Below are 20,061 nucleotides of genomic sequence, written 5' to 3' on the forward strand. Positions count from 1 at the left end.
CGCCGGCCGGGACCTAGCGCTGGATGTGGCGCGACGTGCGTGATGACCACGACGCGACGTGCGTGATGACGACGAAGGAGGAGCGGTGGTGCAGTGACGAGCGGCTGTGCAGTGAGGAGCGGCGGCACAGGTAAGGAAAGGGAACATTTTCGAGCTTTTCCTGAACTCTCAGTGCGAGACTGTGTGATGCAGGGGGAGGCGTCCCAGGAGGTGGTGAAGTGAGGCAGTCGGAGCGGGAGGGAGTCGGGGCGGGAGGGGGGCGGGAGGGAGGGAGTCGGGGCGGGAGGGGGGCCTGGTCCGTGTCCGTGCATGGGCATGCACGGACAATGTCGGGGCGGGCGGGGCCTGGGCGGGCGGTTGGCCCTGAAGCCTCATTGCCCCCAGGCAACGCTGGGGCGGGCTGCTAGTATATATATATATATATATATATATATATATATATATATATATATATATATATATATATATATATATATATATATAATCGTAAAAACATAGTAGGTAGCCTCAGTTGACTTTCTTGTTCTGCGTGGCTAAGTTCCCAAATTTGTGGATCAGACTTTGTTTTCTCAATGTTTGACACCTCTCTGTTAGTGTAACTACCCACAAACCATTTTAACATTCTTTACTTTCACATTATTTCAATAGTAAGGGAGATAACGAAATGCGACAAACCATCCCTCGTAATGTGTAATGTACCCAGGATCCACACATCAGTGATTTTTAACCCAACACAAAAGAGCAACGCTTTTCCACCCAAAATGCGGTAATTGGAAGGATAAAGTCATTGTGATCTCATTATTGGGAAGTACTGTCGCTTTAAAAACTTGAGTCTGCCTTCAAAGACATGCATCCCTCAAATATTTTCAACAATCACATGTGGAGTTCATCATTTTGGGTCTTTCCTTTCTGATTTCATTGACATGCTCTAATGGTCCTTAAAATCGCGTGTGTTGTAAGGCAGAGTTCAAGTAACTGCGAGGAAGTACTGGAAATGTAAAGAAGCGAAAATGGTGTATCGCAAAACTCAGCACACAAAAGCTATTTTACACTATATGGAAAATAAATGGATAAACTGCAACGCCTTGAAGGATGACTGGAGCACAAAGGCCGCTCTGGTAGTTGAAGCCTGTACCTCATCAAGGGAACTTGGAGGGGTTAGGGATGTGCACCTGCGCCCCAAAGGGAAAGCCTGCTCAAATGTAAGCACTGCATTCCACATTCAAAGGTCTTGTCAGCGCGAGGGCCTTTTGCATCAATCACGGTTCTGCAATCAAAGCAACCATAGCAAAGAGAATCATTGCAGCATCGAGAGCTAAGATGCTGCTACAACAACAAGCCTTGACATAGCTGATAGGTTTCGCCTTTGGGACCTTATAAGTGTTTAGGGCTGGTCCCAGTTCCCAGTCTGGCCCTGGTGCAGAATTCCAGATGGCGCCCAGCCGGGCACCTGTAGGGAGGCCATTTTCTCTATGTAGGCTGCATGCTGTGGTGCTCTCTACCTGCAAATATGTGGTTATAACCTGTCTGTCATGCAATTACTTTTCACTTGCTCTTTAGTGAATCATCCTGACCCCATTCTCTGTTCATCTGTGCCACCTTTCCTCATGCTTATGACATGGAGGCAGGGAGGCTGTTATAGGTTAGACGTGAACAGGGTTTCTATTCATCATCAGTGACTCCTTTAAAACCCTTATATGATTCATTATTGATATTCTCTGTCTAGGACAGTGCGCCTATTAGGGTTTACCCAAGATTTTTGCATTGTTTTCCAGATCCAGGACATTGTGCGCAAGAGCCATCTGCTCACCATCTTCAGGGAGGACAAAGGCAGCACACTGGATGTGGATGTCGCTCTGCTCCAGGCTTTCCTCAAAGGTGAGAAAAGACTTAATTGACACACTGCAAATATTCTAGAACAATACATGTATTTGTAAAGCGGATGTTCACGGACTGGGGCAACTGGGTGCTAAATAACAGGTGCTTAATATCACCCAACCCAGTGGCACTCTTTTTATTGTACACTTACACTTTGGACAGTGGACCTATGGAGCAACAGAAAGGCACCAACCCTATGTTTTCGCAAACCAAAATATTTTTAACGTTTTGCGTGCTAATACCAAAATGCCCTCTGTCCAAGAGCACCACCCTAAACATAGGGTAAATAACAATTCTCCTTGAATTCGGAATAGCACCGCTTAGTAAATAAGTCAAAACAATGAAAAAAGAACTCAATTGATGTCCTTATTGATACGCTGCGTCTTGGTGTATATTTAAATGCTTATTTAATGTTCCTTTGGAAAAATTCAATGATAGCCAGCCAACGCGTTTCGTTCTGAAACAGAACTTCTTCAGGGCTGTAATGTTAAAAACACATAAAAAGACAAAATTTGTAACACTCATTACAAAAAAAGGAAAGATATAAGACAAATATATACATCTAACCATATATACAATAGTGAGGACAAATATAAATATACAATGAACACATGTGCTATATACAAAAATATATACAATATAAACATTTTCACATGCTGAAAGATATACTCAAACGTAATTATATCTGCTAATCATAATGTTTATATCAAAGCACCCATAATCTATTTCAAACCTAAAAAGACTTTCAAAATATGTACAATCCCAAGACTCATTGTGGCAACCTGAAATCTATTGTACAATAACAATATAAATAATTATTGTGAAATTTCATTCAACCCCAATCGGTCAAGTATTTTCATCAACAAAGTATGGGATGACAAGAAGCATATATACCAACTTATTTGTGTAAGAAAAAGATACCAGATCTTGACATGTATACTTGTTGGTCGGTGTGGCAAAGAGATCCACCTCCAGTCTGCCCCACTGGCAGAAGACCTCTTCCAGAACTCGCTGGTTCAATTCCCACTCGTGGCTGACTGAGGATGACCTGCTCAGTCTGTGGGCGTTCTCGTTTAGAACTCCTGGCAAGTGTTCCGCCTTTAGCGATATTCCCTGAAGTATCACCCATTCCCAGATCTGTTGAGCTTCCTGCGACAACGGACGAGATCTGGTTCCTCCTTCCTTGTTCACGTAGTGCATGGCCGTGGTGTTGTCCGTCCTGATAAGCACTTGTATTTCATCATGCTATTAAGCTAGTTTTGGTAGAATTTTGGCGGGGAAGAGGACACATCATGTGTCGTAGCTCAAAATTGAGAAACAAAGTTGTGTCAAGCACGGTCAAATCCAAAAGAGTCATTTATATCAAGCAATCTAAAGCACACTCCATGCTAAGAGTGATATACCAATGCCCGGATTTATCCATCATGTAGTAGTTATATTTTCAAAAAAACTATTAGCATATTATGATAGTAGCTACCACCTTGCAGACACCACTGTGTTATATCACCACATTAGATCAATAACCTCTTTAGAGTTCCCCCCAATTGTTGGGGTAGTGTAGAGCCAGTCCAGGATAACCCCCAAACGCATTTTCGCACCCCCTGATCTCTTCAGTAATCAGGATGCCTGTTCCTTACTGTGCCGAGCTATCCTCCTAGGGACCGCAGAGACTCACAAATACTCAGAATATTGTAAACCTGCTACATCTGGTATGCTTGATATGGATTGCACATAACATAGTAATTGAGGCTTTCTAGAAGTATGTGAAGGAAAGAGTTTGTTATTCACATTTACCAAATGTTTATTTGCTTGATCAAAAAATGTTTGTCAACTGCTCAAAATTAAGAGAATTCTGGTCAGCATTGGGTAAGACCATCTTGCGGTCCGTTGGTGGTAACATAGAAGTAAGCCCTGAGTTAATCATGTTCGGGATATTCCAGCAGATTAAAGATAAAGATTTGCAAGTAAAATGCCATTATTTGATCTTGTATTTAATACTACTAGCAAGAAGATAAATATGAGAACTATGGGCTCAATCGGAGGCCCCCTCTTGGCAGGGCTGGAAGAACTCTGTGGTGTTTTTCAAGGAAATGGATAAAAGTACTCTTGGGTTTTAAAATCTGTTAAAATATTGAAGATCTCTCGGTCCAATGATTACACCCTCTCATTTCAGTAACTTGGAGGGCAAAACAAACTTCAAAATAACCCAGTAATTCTAATTGATCTGTATACGATTTTTGGAACTCACAAAGGACATATTGACTGGTGCTAATCGGTGGTGAAATGAGGACAAAAACAAAAAAAATAAATGTAGGAAAACCATGAAACCTTATAAAAGAGAAATGGCTACTTAATAATTTCAATATTCTGTGTTTTAATAAGTCTAAGTACAGTTCGAAAGGGCAACCACTTGTTTTGGAATCAGGATTTTGCACAGGAGTTGCTGATAGGGCTACAAAAGTAACCATGGAGATGACAAATATCTCACACACCCTACAGGACGCCTTTAGTTCAGACTGTATCCCGTTTTCTGCCACATTTCATATAAGTATACATTTTGTTTACTACTAATATAGTTAGCAAACCTAATCTGTTCCATTAACTGAGGGCCTGATTTTGAGTCTGGTGGTCGCAAGACGGCCGGACTCACTCACATTACCACTTTGAAAGTCGTTGCAGCAGAGGACAATCAACTGTGCCAGGAAACAGTTATTTCCTGATGGTGGTTCAGCTGTGCCACAATGTAAGATGCTCAGCAGGTGCAGTCTCACTGAGCATATTACAAGTTTGTCCACCACCTGATATTTCATGATGGGAACCTCAACATGAAAAGGCTGGCGATGGAGGAACAAAGCCGGCCCTATAGGGCCTCCATGACCCCCTCAGCCTTGGGGATACATTAACGGGGCACAACATGTGCCCCTGTCTTTATTCTCACAAAGGTTTAGCACGGTATGAACGTCACCGTCCATGCCATGCTAGAAAATGTGCTGCTGTTCCCATTGCAGTGCCTGTTTTCTAGGCACCACCATGGGAAAGGCAAAGGACCCGCTAGCCTTGTCACAAGTTGAACGACCACAACTCGTGATAAGGCTGGCAGTCCTTGTGTGGGTTTGGCATGCTGTGCCAGCTCAGAACTGGCGCTGCACCACCAAACTCAAAATCGGCCCCTTAGTGAAGTGATAAGTGTGTTTTGGCGAAGTTTTTCATATTACTGTCATGATAAAAAAAAATGTACTGTGCTACCGTCCTCTTCTCTGTGTCAACCTCTGTCTGCTGGGTAGGTGAGGGGACACCCTCCACCATTCCTGCTGGTCAGGTCTTACTATAACCTCTCTCTAAGCTTTTAAGTCATTATATGTTGATGACGCATTTCCTAGACGAATTGTGCTTAAAAGATATGTCCTACTCTTCCATGAAAATGTTGGTAGCCAAACTAGAATGTCACTTGCATGTAAACCTGTTGGTCACTGTTTTTTTTCAGCATCACAAAGCGAGAATCACATAAGCAATGAGAACTGGCCCTATCAGCTCAAACTGGCTGTGTTATGGGACCGCCTGGATATAGCAAAGAACGATATCTTCAATGGTGAATGGAGCTGGAAGGTGAGAGGAGCGCAAAGGTTCTAAATTGTCCCTGCACTCTCTCACAGACACTTGTTTCTATGTGGCCTGCACCTGAGTTTATTAGACAGTGAAACTACTTACCTATTATCCTGGTAATCATGTCATTGAGCTGTATCTTCTTCAGGTGGCCCTATCTTTGTTTTTGGTCACTAGGCGCTAGTTGTGGGATGGTATTTTTGTGTGCCATCAACAGCTGGTATATTTTGTCTCTATGTACAGTCGGTGATGGATAGTTCTGATTATAATGTGCCCTCATGTAGCAGGTAGTGATGATATCTCTTGATCTCTGTGTTCTGGTCATTGATGGCGAATCTTGGTTATGACTGTGGCTTATCTGGTGCTGGAGCTTCTTATCTCCGTGTTGGGTCAGCGGTAGGGTACATCTCTGCTTTTGGTTACTGGCTGCTAGACCTGATTATATTATAACTGTGCAATAGCTGCTGCTGGAGTTTCTTATCTCTATTTTGGGTCACTGATGCCAGGTCTTAGTTAAGATGACCGTTTGTGATTATCTGCTGGGAGTGTCTCTTATTTGTCTATTTTCTTAGATTTAATGTCTCTTATAGAAGAGTCATGAATGAGCATAATTGGTTCTTTTATTATTTTATAGGTAGTATTGTAGTTGTATCTATTGGTGATATCTTGCCCTGTGTCTTTGTTGCTTGAATATGAATTTACCTAAAAAAACAAAAGACAAGAGACTTTTGGAAAAAAGGGATAGTTTGTTTAATTAAACACTACAGCCGAGAGCACAGTTACAAAGGCAGGGTCTGAGGACTGTCTGAAAGTACATTGGTTCTGAGCTCCATTATACACATTTCACGAAGCATCATAATGCAATATGTAGATTCTTTTTAAGAAAAGGAATTCGGGCCTTGTCTTGGAGCCATAAATCTCGCCACGTGATAAAAAATGCAGATGGATCTCAACCTTGCGTGGACACAATGTAACCTGGGTAACCTATCCAGATTGCCAGCATGAGGAGCACGTGATCACTTAGGGCTAGATGTAGGTAATTCTATTTGACCACTTCTTAAATACCGAATTTTACCGAATCGGTATTTAAGAAGTGGTAAAATAGAGGGGGGATGTAGGTATTACAGAATCGGTAAATACCGAATCGTTAAGATTCAGTATTTACCGATTCTGTAAATACCGATTCGGTAATGCCCATTGATTCCTATGGGCATTGAAGCCCATAGGAATCAGTGGGCATTACCAAATCGGTAAATACCGATTCCAGCAAGGGTGCAGGGGGTGTCACTTTGACACCCTCTAGCACCCCAAATACAGGCATGTGTGCCATGTGGCACACAGACATGCCCTAAGGGCATGTCTGTCTGTCACATGGCATAGGTGTGCATGCACACATGTGCATGCACACCTGGATTCGGTATTTTACCACCCAATTGGATTGGGTGGTAAAATACCGAATCTGAAAGGCCTTTGGGACTCAGAAGAGTCCCAATCGGTAAAAACACCGATTCGGTATTTTACCGATTCGGTAAATTTACCGAATTGGTAAAATTGGCCCCCTACATCCCAAAAACCCATTTACCGGTCGGTAACGGCCGAAATCGGCTGTTACCGGCCGGTAAATGGCCTCCTACATCAGGCCCTAAGTGCTGTGCATGTGCTGTGCATGTGCTGTGTTCTTATTGGCTGAGTGTTACTAACTTCATGTGGCAACTAAGTTTATGGTGTTTTGGAAACGTGTGCACCCTTCCTGCCATATATGTTTTATTGGGGCCAATTTTCCTGGACCATTGTGGTGTTGCTGCCTATCTCTGTGATCGATCTGGGTTTTTCTTGTTTGCACGTTTTTCTACTGGCGATGTGTGCAGGACTTGTCTGACCATGTATTTCTGACTCTGGGTTTATGAGGATGTTGTATAGGGTGAATTTGACAACAGTGATGTGAGTTAGTTTTTATACACCCATGTACCATGCGTCCATCTCCATCAAATTTTCCAATATTACCATCTGCGCACTAAATCTGTGTTAATGCTTACTATTTCCTCCCCATTAGTCTTCAAGTTTCAAGGCAACATTGCTTAACCTCTTAAAATGTAACAAATGTAAATAATTGTTTCTAGTTTTCCTGATTCCCTAGGGTTGTAAATGCCCACATATATATTGATCTCTTTTTCTAAGATAAACTATTCATCAACTAATAGATCTTTAGGTCAAACTCACACACAGAAAAGATGAGATGCATTCTGTCTAACCAGCTGTGATGCTGAACAATATAAATAGGTGATGCAGTCTACTAGTTTCTTTGAAAAGAGAGGTGAAAGGGCCACCTAACGTCGGATTGGCAAGCGGTGATGCTTTAGAAATGTCTAATGCTCATTACTCCACCGAGAGAGTCGTCCTGAAGATTAACCCAACAGCACAATGTATTTTAAGGCAGGTTTCAAAACTCATTATAAGTGGATTTGTCAGTAGCACAGCTTTAGCCGAGTGCAAGCCTCCAACCCTTTCAGTTTCAAACACTACATCACCTACATTGGGCTGCTCGACAAAGGGGCTGTGATTCCTGCAAAATCTCACACACCCAGTGTTATTTTGTTTGGAAATATCTAAGGCTGGGTTTAAAAACTGGAAAGCATTTACTGAACTCCGGCATCATTGTGTCAAAAGCAGGATGATGATGGGATACATGTTTGTATTTGATTTGGGGCCTTATAGGGGTTCTAGTGTCTGCTAAACTCAATCAAAAAAGGAAATCTAGAAGCTGTAATACATTTTAAACAACCTCTGGTGGAGAATATATTTATATTCTCCACCAGGGGTTTTCTGTTCTCTGACAGGGCAACTTTGTCTTCTTGTTAAAGACAGGGATGTCATGTTTGACAGTGCTGTGCTATTTCCAACACACACATCTATACAAGAACCCATCTATAAAACCTGTATTCTCTTATTTAAAAAGTCGCAACAAAAATAAGCTGTAATGAAAAACAGATCCAGGAGAATGTGCCAAGTATTGTATATTTTTATTAGTAGAATGTCAGACTGTATGCCGTTTATAAAATTTTGAAAACTGTACTCAAATGATGTTACAAAACTTAGCATATCGTTATAAAATATGTGTGAAAGAAAACACATGCTACAACATATGTAGCTTACACAATTTGTTAAAAGTGTAAAGAAATGAAGGCTGAATGTATGTGTAACACTCTACCTGTAAAATAAAGTTTTGTGTTCAAATCTTTATTTCCATTTTAAACGATCTATAATCTTTAAACAAATTGATTTAAGAGGGGCTTGTCTCTGTAGCATTTATGGATCAAGGGGATCACTGACACAATATCAACAATAATATTATTATGTTACAAAAATCTTGTGTCAAAACTATTGTTTACAAAAATATTATTACCCTAAAATTATCAAAAGTAAAATATCTTTTCACACTGATATTCTTTAAAATATACAAAAAGATCATTTTTATCATGTATATAAAATAATAAATCTTAAATATCCTGATATATAACATTAATATAATGTAAATTAAATACATTTAAATAATATGTATTACCATATGTTGATATGTACTTCTATAAACACACACACATCTATATTTATGTGCGTGTATGTTTATAAATATTGTAACACTATTAATATTTTGTTATCTTTTTGCTAATTTTTACAACTGCAACACCAAAATAACAGCAGTCTCTGCTACACATGACAAGCACAGTGGTATAGCATATATAAACTCGGGACAGTACACCATGGGACATAGGAGTAGGAACAGCAAACAATCAGCGTATGTCTAAATCACCGTTGTACAAAGTCCCAATGTCCCCAATCTGCATAACTCTGATATTATTAGTATACACAATTGTGATGTATTCCTATAGGTTCTGTATCGATCCCTCTATTCCTGACCCTATTCTGGTTAACGAACTAACAAGTTAACTAAGCAGCCATCCCATGAGACAGAAAACCCCCATGATGCAGGAACCGTTATCTGATAAAGCCACACTACGGCACAGGAACGTGTTATCTGATTAGGTCATAACGCTTGCCATCTAATTAGACAAGTGATATTCCTCCAGCCCCTGATAAGGCATACGGAGTTCTCAAAACAAATCAAACCTATGACAGACCTGGGAAAAACCCTGCGGCCATTGTTTTGATTTCACCGAGAACTTCAGCAAAAGAATGTGCTAACGACCAAGTCGTATGACATCCTTATTGACGTATCTATGTCCATCCTTACGTCAATCTCGGCACCTTAAAGGTATAAATATTACCGATATTGCCCTATGCAAACACACGCGGTGGTGACGAGAACGGAGCAGCCAGACTTGCCGAAGCCCAGAGCAGAGCAGACCCCGCTGGCGCAGCCCCACCTTCTTGACGCGCTGAGAACGAGCAGCTGCCTATTTCTCCTGCCGAGAAATCCAGCTCCGGCGCTTCCGGGTAGCCCTCGCAGGCAGCCTGGAATATCGAGACCAGAGACGAGAGATACCATCCCTCATCCATCCTAGATTCCAGGTACAGAACTGAATAACCCCTCACAGAGAATTCTTTAGTCAGTCACTTGGCAAAACAAACTTAACTTAAACTGTAACTTTCTATTCCCGCCCACGTATTAGGCTTAGGTCAGGTACACGGGGTAGGCGTAGCTAGAAACACCAGTTGAGTATGATTAGTCAAATGTATATGTGTATGTATATATTTTATTCATTTTAAACCTTCATATGGCTTAGAAACCATATCAATGTTTTTACAGTATTATTTTATACTTCTGCTTTTAATGTATGCACTTTACTTAACTATAAGTATTGCAATAATATCGATCCATTTCTCTTGTACGAGAAAAGAGACTGATCAATAAATAACATCTTTTATTGAACACGCCCGTCTCTTTCTTTTCTCTACAATCTGATGAGACTAAGAATGCACGTACTGACTGAGTAAAATAAATTGCCTTTTGTTCACATGACTCTCGAGATACACTCTTGATTAGGGGAGAGCAAAGTTGTCATGTTCTATGGTTGTCAGAAACTAAATCCCTTCTTGTATATCCAGGGAGGTTCAACTCCTCCTTGCCTATTCGAGAAAGTTTCTAGTGAACTCTGAGCTAGCTGGCAAACCCAAAACTTTAAGTCTAATATCGACAGTAGTAGACCTAGTTAACGTCTGGTCTAGGCCTATACTATTGAAGGTATTATTCCAATGCGCAGAGCCTATTGGGATAATAGGAACTACACTACATGGCGCCCAACGTGTTTGGAAGGGCGATAAAACTAACGTAAGACATTTAGAGTAACTCAGTCGTGCTTTCTCACTCAGACCCCTTTTTTCCCATAATACTCCAAAGACGTCTGGAGTGGGTAAAAGGTAATATCCGCCAAACCTCGCAGGAGGAAACTCCTATGTATGGTACTTGGTTTAGTCAACGTTGAAGGATACACCGTTCCAAAATATTGTGCATCTAATCTTTGTTTCCATAAGAAACCTGATCTGCAAACAAAAGAAATAAGCTTCCTGTCGGTAAAATGGTAGACAGTGATGATGAAAGAGAGGCAGTTAGATTAGCAGCTGAAATAGCAGCAGCTGATACTGCACTGCAAGAAGCAGGCCAGGATATAATACTCATCCCGGTCATCAAAAGGAAATCTATAACCTTAAAGCTTATAGAAAACGGACTGACACCTAGAGGTGGTACAGTCATATTCGTAATTGAGGCACACGAATATCGGCAGACAGAGGTATACTATTCATGGATAAATTTTCCAGCAGCAAATGCTGTAACAAAGTACTTCCACTATTACAAAATAGAGGAACCTCCTGAAATGTACACTCCTTTCGAGGAGGTGGAAGTACCACTCAAATTTCAAGAGCACCTGCTCTTATTTGATGGCGCCCTAAAGCATAATAATCACATCACTAGGCTCGGTCCCTTAGGTAGACCAGGAGCAACGTGGCCGGCCCTAGCCGGATACACACCACATCCAGACATCGAAAGAATGCCTGCACCAGAGCTTTTAACACAGCTAAAACAATTAATAAAAGTACATAGACAATTAGTCCAGTATGTGATGCGGACTTCAACAATTCAACCAGCAATTAAAATTCCACAGCTGACCCCTCACCAGGAGAACACAAATAAAATTACACCACAGAACATACAGTCCTGCCTAGGTAAAGTACCAGCTAAACGGGAACAAATACCATTCTGGTTAGCACAAAAAATCACCCAAATAGAGGCGGTGTTTCCAGACACCACCCCGTTAGAAAAACACAGGATTCTGACTATCTGTCTTCCAATGGGAATCGCACCACACGTGGAGGACTGTGACACTTGGGGTACAGTCTTTGCTTCCATTTACACAAAAACGCACGGTGTTCCATCCATTTCGGTAATACCAGATGTGCTAAAACAAATTCAAGATGAATACGGTCCAGAACCCGCTTTAACTCTTGGTATGAAATTACTAAAAGACTTCAAGCAGGTCTCGGCTATATTATTAACCAACATAAAGGGAGAAGCAGCAAACGTGGCGATCCGCCAGAGGTTAAAAGAGACAGATATAGCAGACCAACCAGCTGAAATTGCCAGAATCATAGAAAAATCCTATGAGGAACTAGGTAGAGATAGTTTAGGTGAAATACCAGTAAAACCCCAACTGATTGAAAGTCCTGAAAAAATATTTTTTAATAATAATTCAACATCACAAAAAAAGAGCTGGGATGGAAACAAACAATCCAATCCTAAAGAAAAGAAATTCCAGTCCAGAGGAAGGTCTCCTCGGCGGAGAGAAAAATCTCCGAACCAAAGACACAGGTCACCTCAGAGTGACCCCTCTGGGAAAAGATATAACCTTAGAAATAGGGATAATATAAAGAAGCCTGATAGATATCAAGACGGAAAGAAGAGGACGATCAGAACAAAGAGAAGAGCACGCCAAGTCCAAAGACAAGGAACCTGCTCATCTAAAAAAGAAATTACAATTTCCAAAAAAGAAGGTAGCCAGTATCAAGGTAGTTAACAATGCCGAGAATACTGAGGACACAACTGAAAAACGGAGAATGGGCTCAGACAATGCTAGACAGCGCAGCAGAAGTGAGCATAGCTCGCAAAGTCCTTATGAATCATCTGGAGACAGTGGACACGAATGAATATCTTCAAGTGGAAACTGCAGACACCAGAGTTAGCAAACCTCACAAAATATATGAAATAACATTACGTATAGAGGGGGATAAGACTAGAAAAATAAGGGGACTATTTTGGGATAATCTCTCCAAGGGCTATGACATCCTTCTAGCTGAAAAAGACTGGCCACCAGAGATTGTCAGGGAGTGCCCTCATGGCGAAGAAATAATTATGCCTGCCTTCTCAAATCATATCCCAATTCATAAAAAATATACACTTGCTAGGAAGTGGGCAGTGGCTCAAGCTCCTGCTTTATATAAAAATCACGTAGGATGGGATGAGGACTCTCCTCCTCACAAAATCCAGTTAAAATCACAACCTACTGCACAAAGGCAGTACCCAATTAAGCAAGAAGCTAAAAAGCAGGTAAAAGAAATACTAGATCAGCTAGAATACCAGGGGGTGATTGAAACTTGCACCTCACAAATGAACAACCCTTTGTTTCCGGTCTCCAAACCAGACAATTCATATTGTCTAGTTTTGGATTACCGACACCTTAACTCATGTTGCAAAACTTTTGCAGTGCAAAATTCGCATAGTGCTGCACTAATGAATAACATAGTGCGCAAAAAATACAAAACAACATTAGACATCTCTAATGGATTCTTTTGTCAAAACATAGCACCAGAGAGCAGATATTTGTCTGCATTCTCAATAAATGGCACTCAAAAACAATTCTGTCGGTTAGCCCAGGGGTATAAGAACAGCCCGGGAGTATTCTCAGCGAGAGTAACAGAATTACTACAAACATATGATGACGAAGCATTATCTTATGTCGACGACATTTATTTAACAGATGATGACTTGGAGACTCACTTGAAGAGAGTGAACACCATAATACTTGGGTTCGCAGCAGAGGGTTACAAATCCAACTTTAAAAAATCCAGAATTGCCCATCTGACAGTCCTGTTCTTAGGATATGAATTATCAAGTGAAGGCAAAAGCCTGGCTGACAATTTCCTAAAGAAATGTGCCGTACTCCAAGCACCTAGAACACTAAAAAACCTACAGTCAATTCTAGGCTTCATAAATTTCGGAAGAACATACATTGCAAATTACGCAGCAAGAGGGTCAAACCGCTTTATGATCTAATAAAACCAGATTTTAAAAGAACCAATTGGACTCAAATACACACAGAAATTCTGAGATCCTTACAAACAGACATGTTAATTAAAACAAAATTAGAAACACGTGATAACACACGCAATCTTGTGATTCGAGTCATCCCAGGAAGATGCGGATTCACTTACCTGACTTCTAATGAGGGAGAAAAGGTACCAATTGCATTCAAGTCACACTTGTACACAGAAGCTGAAAAGAGGTTCAGCATTACAGAAAACATTGTTCATGCAGTTCAAACCGCACTAGCGAAAGAAAAAGATAAAGCTGACGGTAGACATATCAGAGTCGGAACAGCAGAATCAGCCTTTGAGGCATTAACAACACCATGTAATTTACCAACCACAGCATTGAATCCAAAGTGGATACAATGGGTGAATTCAATCACAACGGACAAAGTATACTACTACTTTGATCCAGAACTAAAGGAATTAAAAAATCTAGAATATGAAAGAACATTCCCTCTGCCAGCCGACATTCTGCCATTACGACAGTACGCCTGTGTAATCTATACAGACCGACATGCTCAACCCTCCGTTTGGGGAGAACAAGCATACAACCCCACATGTGAGATTACAAAAGAAGTGTGGCGAGGAGGCAAACTAAGACCTCTATTAACAAAAACACACTCAGTAGAAACTAATTCAGAACAACAAACTGAAATATTAGCATTAAAAATGGCGCTAGATAATGCGGATCGTGAATTCCCGACACTTATAGTGTCCGATTCATATTACTGCGTCAAATCATATAACAAGGATTTGCAGACATGGATTCAAAACGGTTACAAAGATGACACAGGTGCAACAATAAAGCAAAAACTGCTTTGGGAACAAATAGCTCTTTTACAAAAAGAACTACCAAAGACTCACGTGACACACTCACTGAGTCATCAGCGTGATGGCGTTCACGTTGCAGGGAATTCATTGGCTGAAACAGCCACAGCGGTAGCAACTAAATCGGCTTCCGTAGCTCGAAAAAAGCATACAATGAAGTACATTGACGGTGAAACAGTGCTGGCGGTGAAAACGTCATCAAAAGGCGACTGCTCAGCGCTACCGATCAATTATCCACTCAATTATACATACATAATCGATGCAAACTCCGTCCCTTTTGCTCGAATCCCTGGAGTGGGGGATAGAGTGATTCCAAACATGGACAGGAGAAACTTGTTAATCGCAGACGCACATATGGGCGAGGGTCTCAGACACCTCAAACTAAAAGATTCTCTGGAAGAACTACAATCAAGGTACTGGTGGCCAGGCATGAGCCTGCATCATACCCTGTTTGTAAAAAACTGCCCAAACTGCAACAGGAATCGCAGTGGTGAGAGAAACGGTGTAATACCGTGTCGTTTCACTCCAGGAAAAATCAACAGTAAAAAGCAAGGCTTGCGATTAACATATACAGGCTAGTTTCCACTTATAATGTAGATCACCGGCACTCGGCTGACGTCTGGACTGTTATACAAAGATTTGCGAGTCTAAATGGCATATACGCTAAGAGCATGCTACGTTTGACCATTGTTTTCACTCTAGCCCTCGAGCCTGAGGGGAAACATGACCAAATTAGCATAGCACAGCGGGAATCTTCTCACTTCCTTCCTGAGGGATACGGGATGGTGTAAAGAAAAAACCAAGGCATAAAGCAATCTATAACGGAAAGGATATTAGGTTCGGGAGCTGGGTGGGTCAAACATCTAATAAGTGTCCAACGTAGTCTAAATAACTTGCCAAGAAATTCTCTGAAGGGATTCAGTCCGTACGAATTATTATTTGGAACTAGGATGTTAATCTCTGACCTTGACAGTCAAACTTCAGTGGTGAAGGAAAAAAGCTTTGATATCAAAGACCGTTTGGCTATTTTGCAGGACTTAAACGAAACAAGAAAAGACCTGAGCAACATAAAGTTGAAACAACAGCCAACAACCACTGAAGAACCACCACCTGTCCCAGCAAGACCTGTCTGGATTCCAAAAGTCGGGGATCTAGTCAGAGAAAAGATCGCGGTAAAGAAGGAATTTGGGCCTTCTTACAGAAAAGCAGTTCCTGTCTTGTCTGTCAACGGGACAAGATCAGTTGTACTACCGCCGCTTGCTGGTAAAAAGGAGAACCGAGTTGTATCGATCGACCTGGTAAAACCACAATCATGTGGCCGATAACAAATAGTAGGCCAAGTGGACTCCCAATAAGTAGCAGAACACCAAGGTTTGCTACCAGTACAGAGGTCCTAACAAAGAGGCTAATCACATTCGAAACGCCTACAGAAGAACAACAAGGACTATGCAACAATGCAATGGAACTTAGACCTCTGAAAACCCAAATAAAAACATTTAGCAGAGACACACCAACCTACAATGAAGTAACAAACGAATATGCAAGAAACAGTGATCCTGAAGCAATTGGAACAATTGACAGAACCGCATCCGGCTACTTCATAAACTTCGATGATTCCTCTGAAGGCTTCAGTGAATCTAAGACACAGCCATCAACAAAAACCTTTAAAGATAAAGCTAAAGAACTTTTGAAACAACTGAAAGAAACATATCTGATTTCTCCATGGATCGAATTTTGGGTGGGTTTTGGTGCATTTATCCTCATACTTTGGCTCATCATGGTACTAACTTTGGGACGCTTCATTGAGGGAAAATATGCCAAAATGGACACAGCAAGTCAGAAAATCAACTTGATCCTCAAACCACACACATCTTCACACGTCGAGAAAAGAGAACTTTCTTCAGTCAACTTCACAGCCAATCCTATACCGGGTGGGGTAGCATGGGACAACACTGACTACGAAATCTATGGTCCGGTTGAAATCCTGAAATATCCACACCAAATTAAGATCTCATTGAGTGACTTTGTAAAACCAAACTCATTTGCTGATGATTGGGACTTCGAAAGCATTAATAATATGATGTCTGACTTAGTAATGTCTGCTAAATTTACCAAACATGATTATTTGCAGGGTTCTACAAATTATGATAGTATGTATTGCTACAACCACTATGGTAACCATTTTCTACATAAATCTGCACAACCTAGAAATGTTTTAAATTATAATCAATGGGAACATTGTGCAACCCCTCCAAAAGGAAGTTCAAGAACCGTTTACGACAAATATTCATACTTTTCAGGTTTTAACATAAGTAATGCTGAAACATTTTATTTCAAATTGTCAAATAAGACAGGGACAAAGACCATGATAACAAACACGAAATTGATATATTCAGACTCATTCTTTGAAAAAATGAATACTTTTGGTTTTGATTATTGGGACAAACATGTTGAAGTGAAAAGTGTTTGGGGTACAAAAGAATGGCAAGTACAGGGTATAGAATCTTTGTTTAGAGCCTGCATGATCCCAGAACAAATTATATTTTTAAATGACACTGTTCAACAAACCACCTGTCTTGGCTGAGCCAAAATCAAAGACTTAAATAAACCGTCTATTCCAAAACCAACAATGAACAGCAATAGCTCTACAGATGAAGAGATAGACGTAAACTATGTATTAAACCAAAACAGAACACATCCAGATTGGAAAAAGTGGTTGATCTGGCCCACAGATACTAATAACTGTCAAGACAGATTCCTGAACAAAACACAGGGGTTCAAAATGACCAGGCCAGACCCTAGATATCCTCAAAGACAACACCCAGGGATAATAACCACCTACAGTGTGGGCAAATTATGCCTTCAATGGCTACAAACTTCCACACTGGCAGAAATTAAGCAACACCTAACTTTACTTACTGATGGTGCTGACTTGCGTGACTTCATTATGGGACCACGCAAAAAGCGTCAAAAGCGTTTCATAGCAGCCTCTGTATATGCAGCATACAATGAGGCCTGGAAGGTGACTCAAATTGAGACAGCAGAGAGAATACGGGAAATTGACCGTATTAATTTGGAAAAATCACTTTCTGTAGTGGACAATGGGTTAATGACTCTGTCCTCCAGAATTTTTTTTCTGGACAGCATTGTGTCTTCAGCAATCGACATATTATCGCAAGACTTGCTGTTGTTACAACACGGTCAGTCTCAATTGCGTTCTATTGTACAGCTTGGCTGGACGTTACAAAATCTGCGTTCAGGCTATGTGCCTTGGCGTTTAATCAACACAACGTCACTATTCAATATCTTTAACCTTACTGATAAACAAATCAGTATGGCACAAAAGGGAGCTGATTATACAATCCTGAGCATTGAGAAACTCGAAAGATTACCAGTGACAATGTCAGAACGACCTGTCAGTGAATGGATAATACATGGGATAATTAATATTCCAATATCTACCTTCAGGTTTCAATACTGCCAAAAATATATACAGGCTGGCATGTACGAAAAATTAGGAAAAGGGTACATTAAAACAACATGGAACTTGCCCTATTCACATGCATGTGTCAGTAATAAAGGACAGAAAGTGTTTCTTAGTGGCAATAATTGTGCAATGTCACTAAGCGGTACACTTCTGTGTAATGGAATTAGTTTGCACGGAGCCTGTGAAGGGAACTCAAATAACCTTTCATGTCACCAGCAAGGCGCACCTGCAACAGAAATAGAACCATTCTTTCAAAGACTCTATAATGGGAGTTACATTCTAATTGTAGACCGCAGATGCTGTAGTCTTATGCCCGGGACTCCTTATCTCGTAACTACGACAGCGAAGGTCAAGTGCTGTGGACGCTTATTGTTCCCCAGCTCCTTTCCAGACAGGGAGGCAAGGGCATGGCCCAACTTGAAAATTACTTCTATTCGAATAGATACTTTAAGCAGAATGAAAACAGTGCTTCTTCAGACGCCGACCAGGCTCACGTCATCAAAAGAAACGTATGATCTCCAAGTCGCAAGGACGACTGCAGAGATACATTCATTGTTATCAACTAATTCCCCCATACATTTCGCAGAAATCCTGAATGACATCTTAAATATTTCTGATACCAGTGGAGTCTCACAAGTATTTAAGACAGTATTTTCGATGGCATTAACACCATTCAAAGCCATACTGGGTATTTTTCCAGATTTCGTCCATTCGATTTTTGGCGGACTTCCCCTCATTTTAGGACTGATTGCAGGAATCCTATTCCTAGTCCTTATTTTTCATTATGGCAAACCATGTCACAGACAAAACACCTGCGACAAGGGAAGAAACAATCCTAGCCATTGGATACCGGGACCGGATATCAAAAATCCTGGGACTATCCCGGCTTAGAGACCTGAACATGACTTGGTTTCTATCATTTCGACCAATGTGGCAACGATGTGTTTTACCTGTATTAAGGTGCCTGCTATGCGGAGAAGAATGCGTGTTAGACACCTGTCTGACGCTACAATCGGATGCGCCAATGGATGCAGAAACATCGTTGAGTCCAACAAAGGCTCATGCTTTGTCCTGCCCTCAACGGCTACCAATCCTGATGACGGCATTCGTGGAAGCTTCACCATCACGATTAAGGGGTAGTGAAGTTCAAGATGAAAGCAGCATCGATCAGGTACGACCTTCTGTCATCATTCCAAATCAAAACGCCAGTGGAGACAATCATGCGAACGAATGCATGGTTACCCCTTTTTCCGAGTTAGTGGAACTCTCCCAGGAAGCTGTTGACAGCTTTTTCAAAAGCCTAAATGATATGATGTTCTCACCAGAGCAGAAATAGAGACTTTTGAGCAAGCTCGCACACGGCGTTCCCTGGATTTGTCCTTCAACTTTAATAACAGAATACCATGAACAATTTTCCCTCCAGTTCACGGACAGCAATTTTTTCAGCAGCCCCAAAATATTTTTGCATATTTTTCGGGACACTATCTTCTGCTTAAAGTAAGAACTATTCTTAGAGAACAAAAATTTCTAATTTTAGATAGCTTATAGACATTAGCTGCCCGCTGGTATGTTCATAATTATTCTTATTCTGTGATGAAATGGTCTCGAACCTTTTTTCTGTATTAACAGCCATTTCATGTGTAAATTTTCATATACCAAATAGCAATAATGTATACAAATGCGTAATTACTTTAGCATTATTCTACAGCTTGAGTGTATACTATACATATGACTGCATTTTTCCGCATATTTGATAATTTCAAAATGCATTTATGTATTTTGGGGTGGTAAGGTATACACGATACTCTACAGTATGTTTTACTATGCATAGATTAGTAAATATGTCCATAGTTAGCGTGGAGTGGGTGTGATGTATTCCTATAGGTTCTGTATCGATCCCCCTATTCCTGACCCTATTCTGGTTAACGAACTAACAAGTTAACTAA

The 20,061-nt window shown here is 40.9% G+C and overlaps 1 protein-coding gene across 1 annotated transcript in view; it reads left to right on the top strand.

Moving 5' to 3' along the window:
• Positions 1-20,061, top strand: part of LOC144774087 (transient receptor potential cation channel subfamily M member 2-like) — a 900,698-nt gene that overhangs the window by 382,014 nt on the left and 498,623 nt on the right. Inside the window, 2 exon segments of the mRNA XM_078659113.1 lie at positions 1,776-1,878; positions 5,363-5,484. Of these exon segments, the coding sequence (XP_078515239.1) occupies positions 1,776-1,878; positions 5,363-5,484 (225 nt within the window).

Source organism: Lissotriton helveticus, chromosome 8 (genome assembly GCF_964261635.1).
Source record: "Lissotriton helveticus chromosome 8, aLisHel1.1, whole genome shotgun sequence".
NCBI lineage: Eukaryota > Metazoa > Chordata > Amphibia > Caudata > Salamandridae > Lissotriton > Lissotriton helveticus.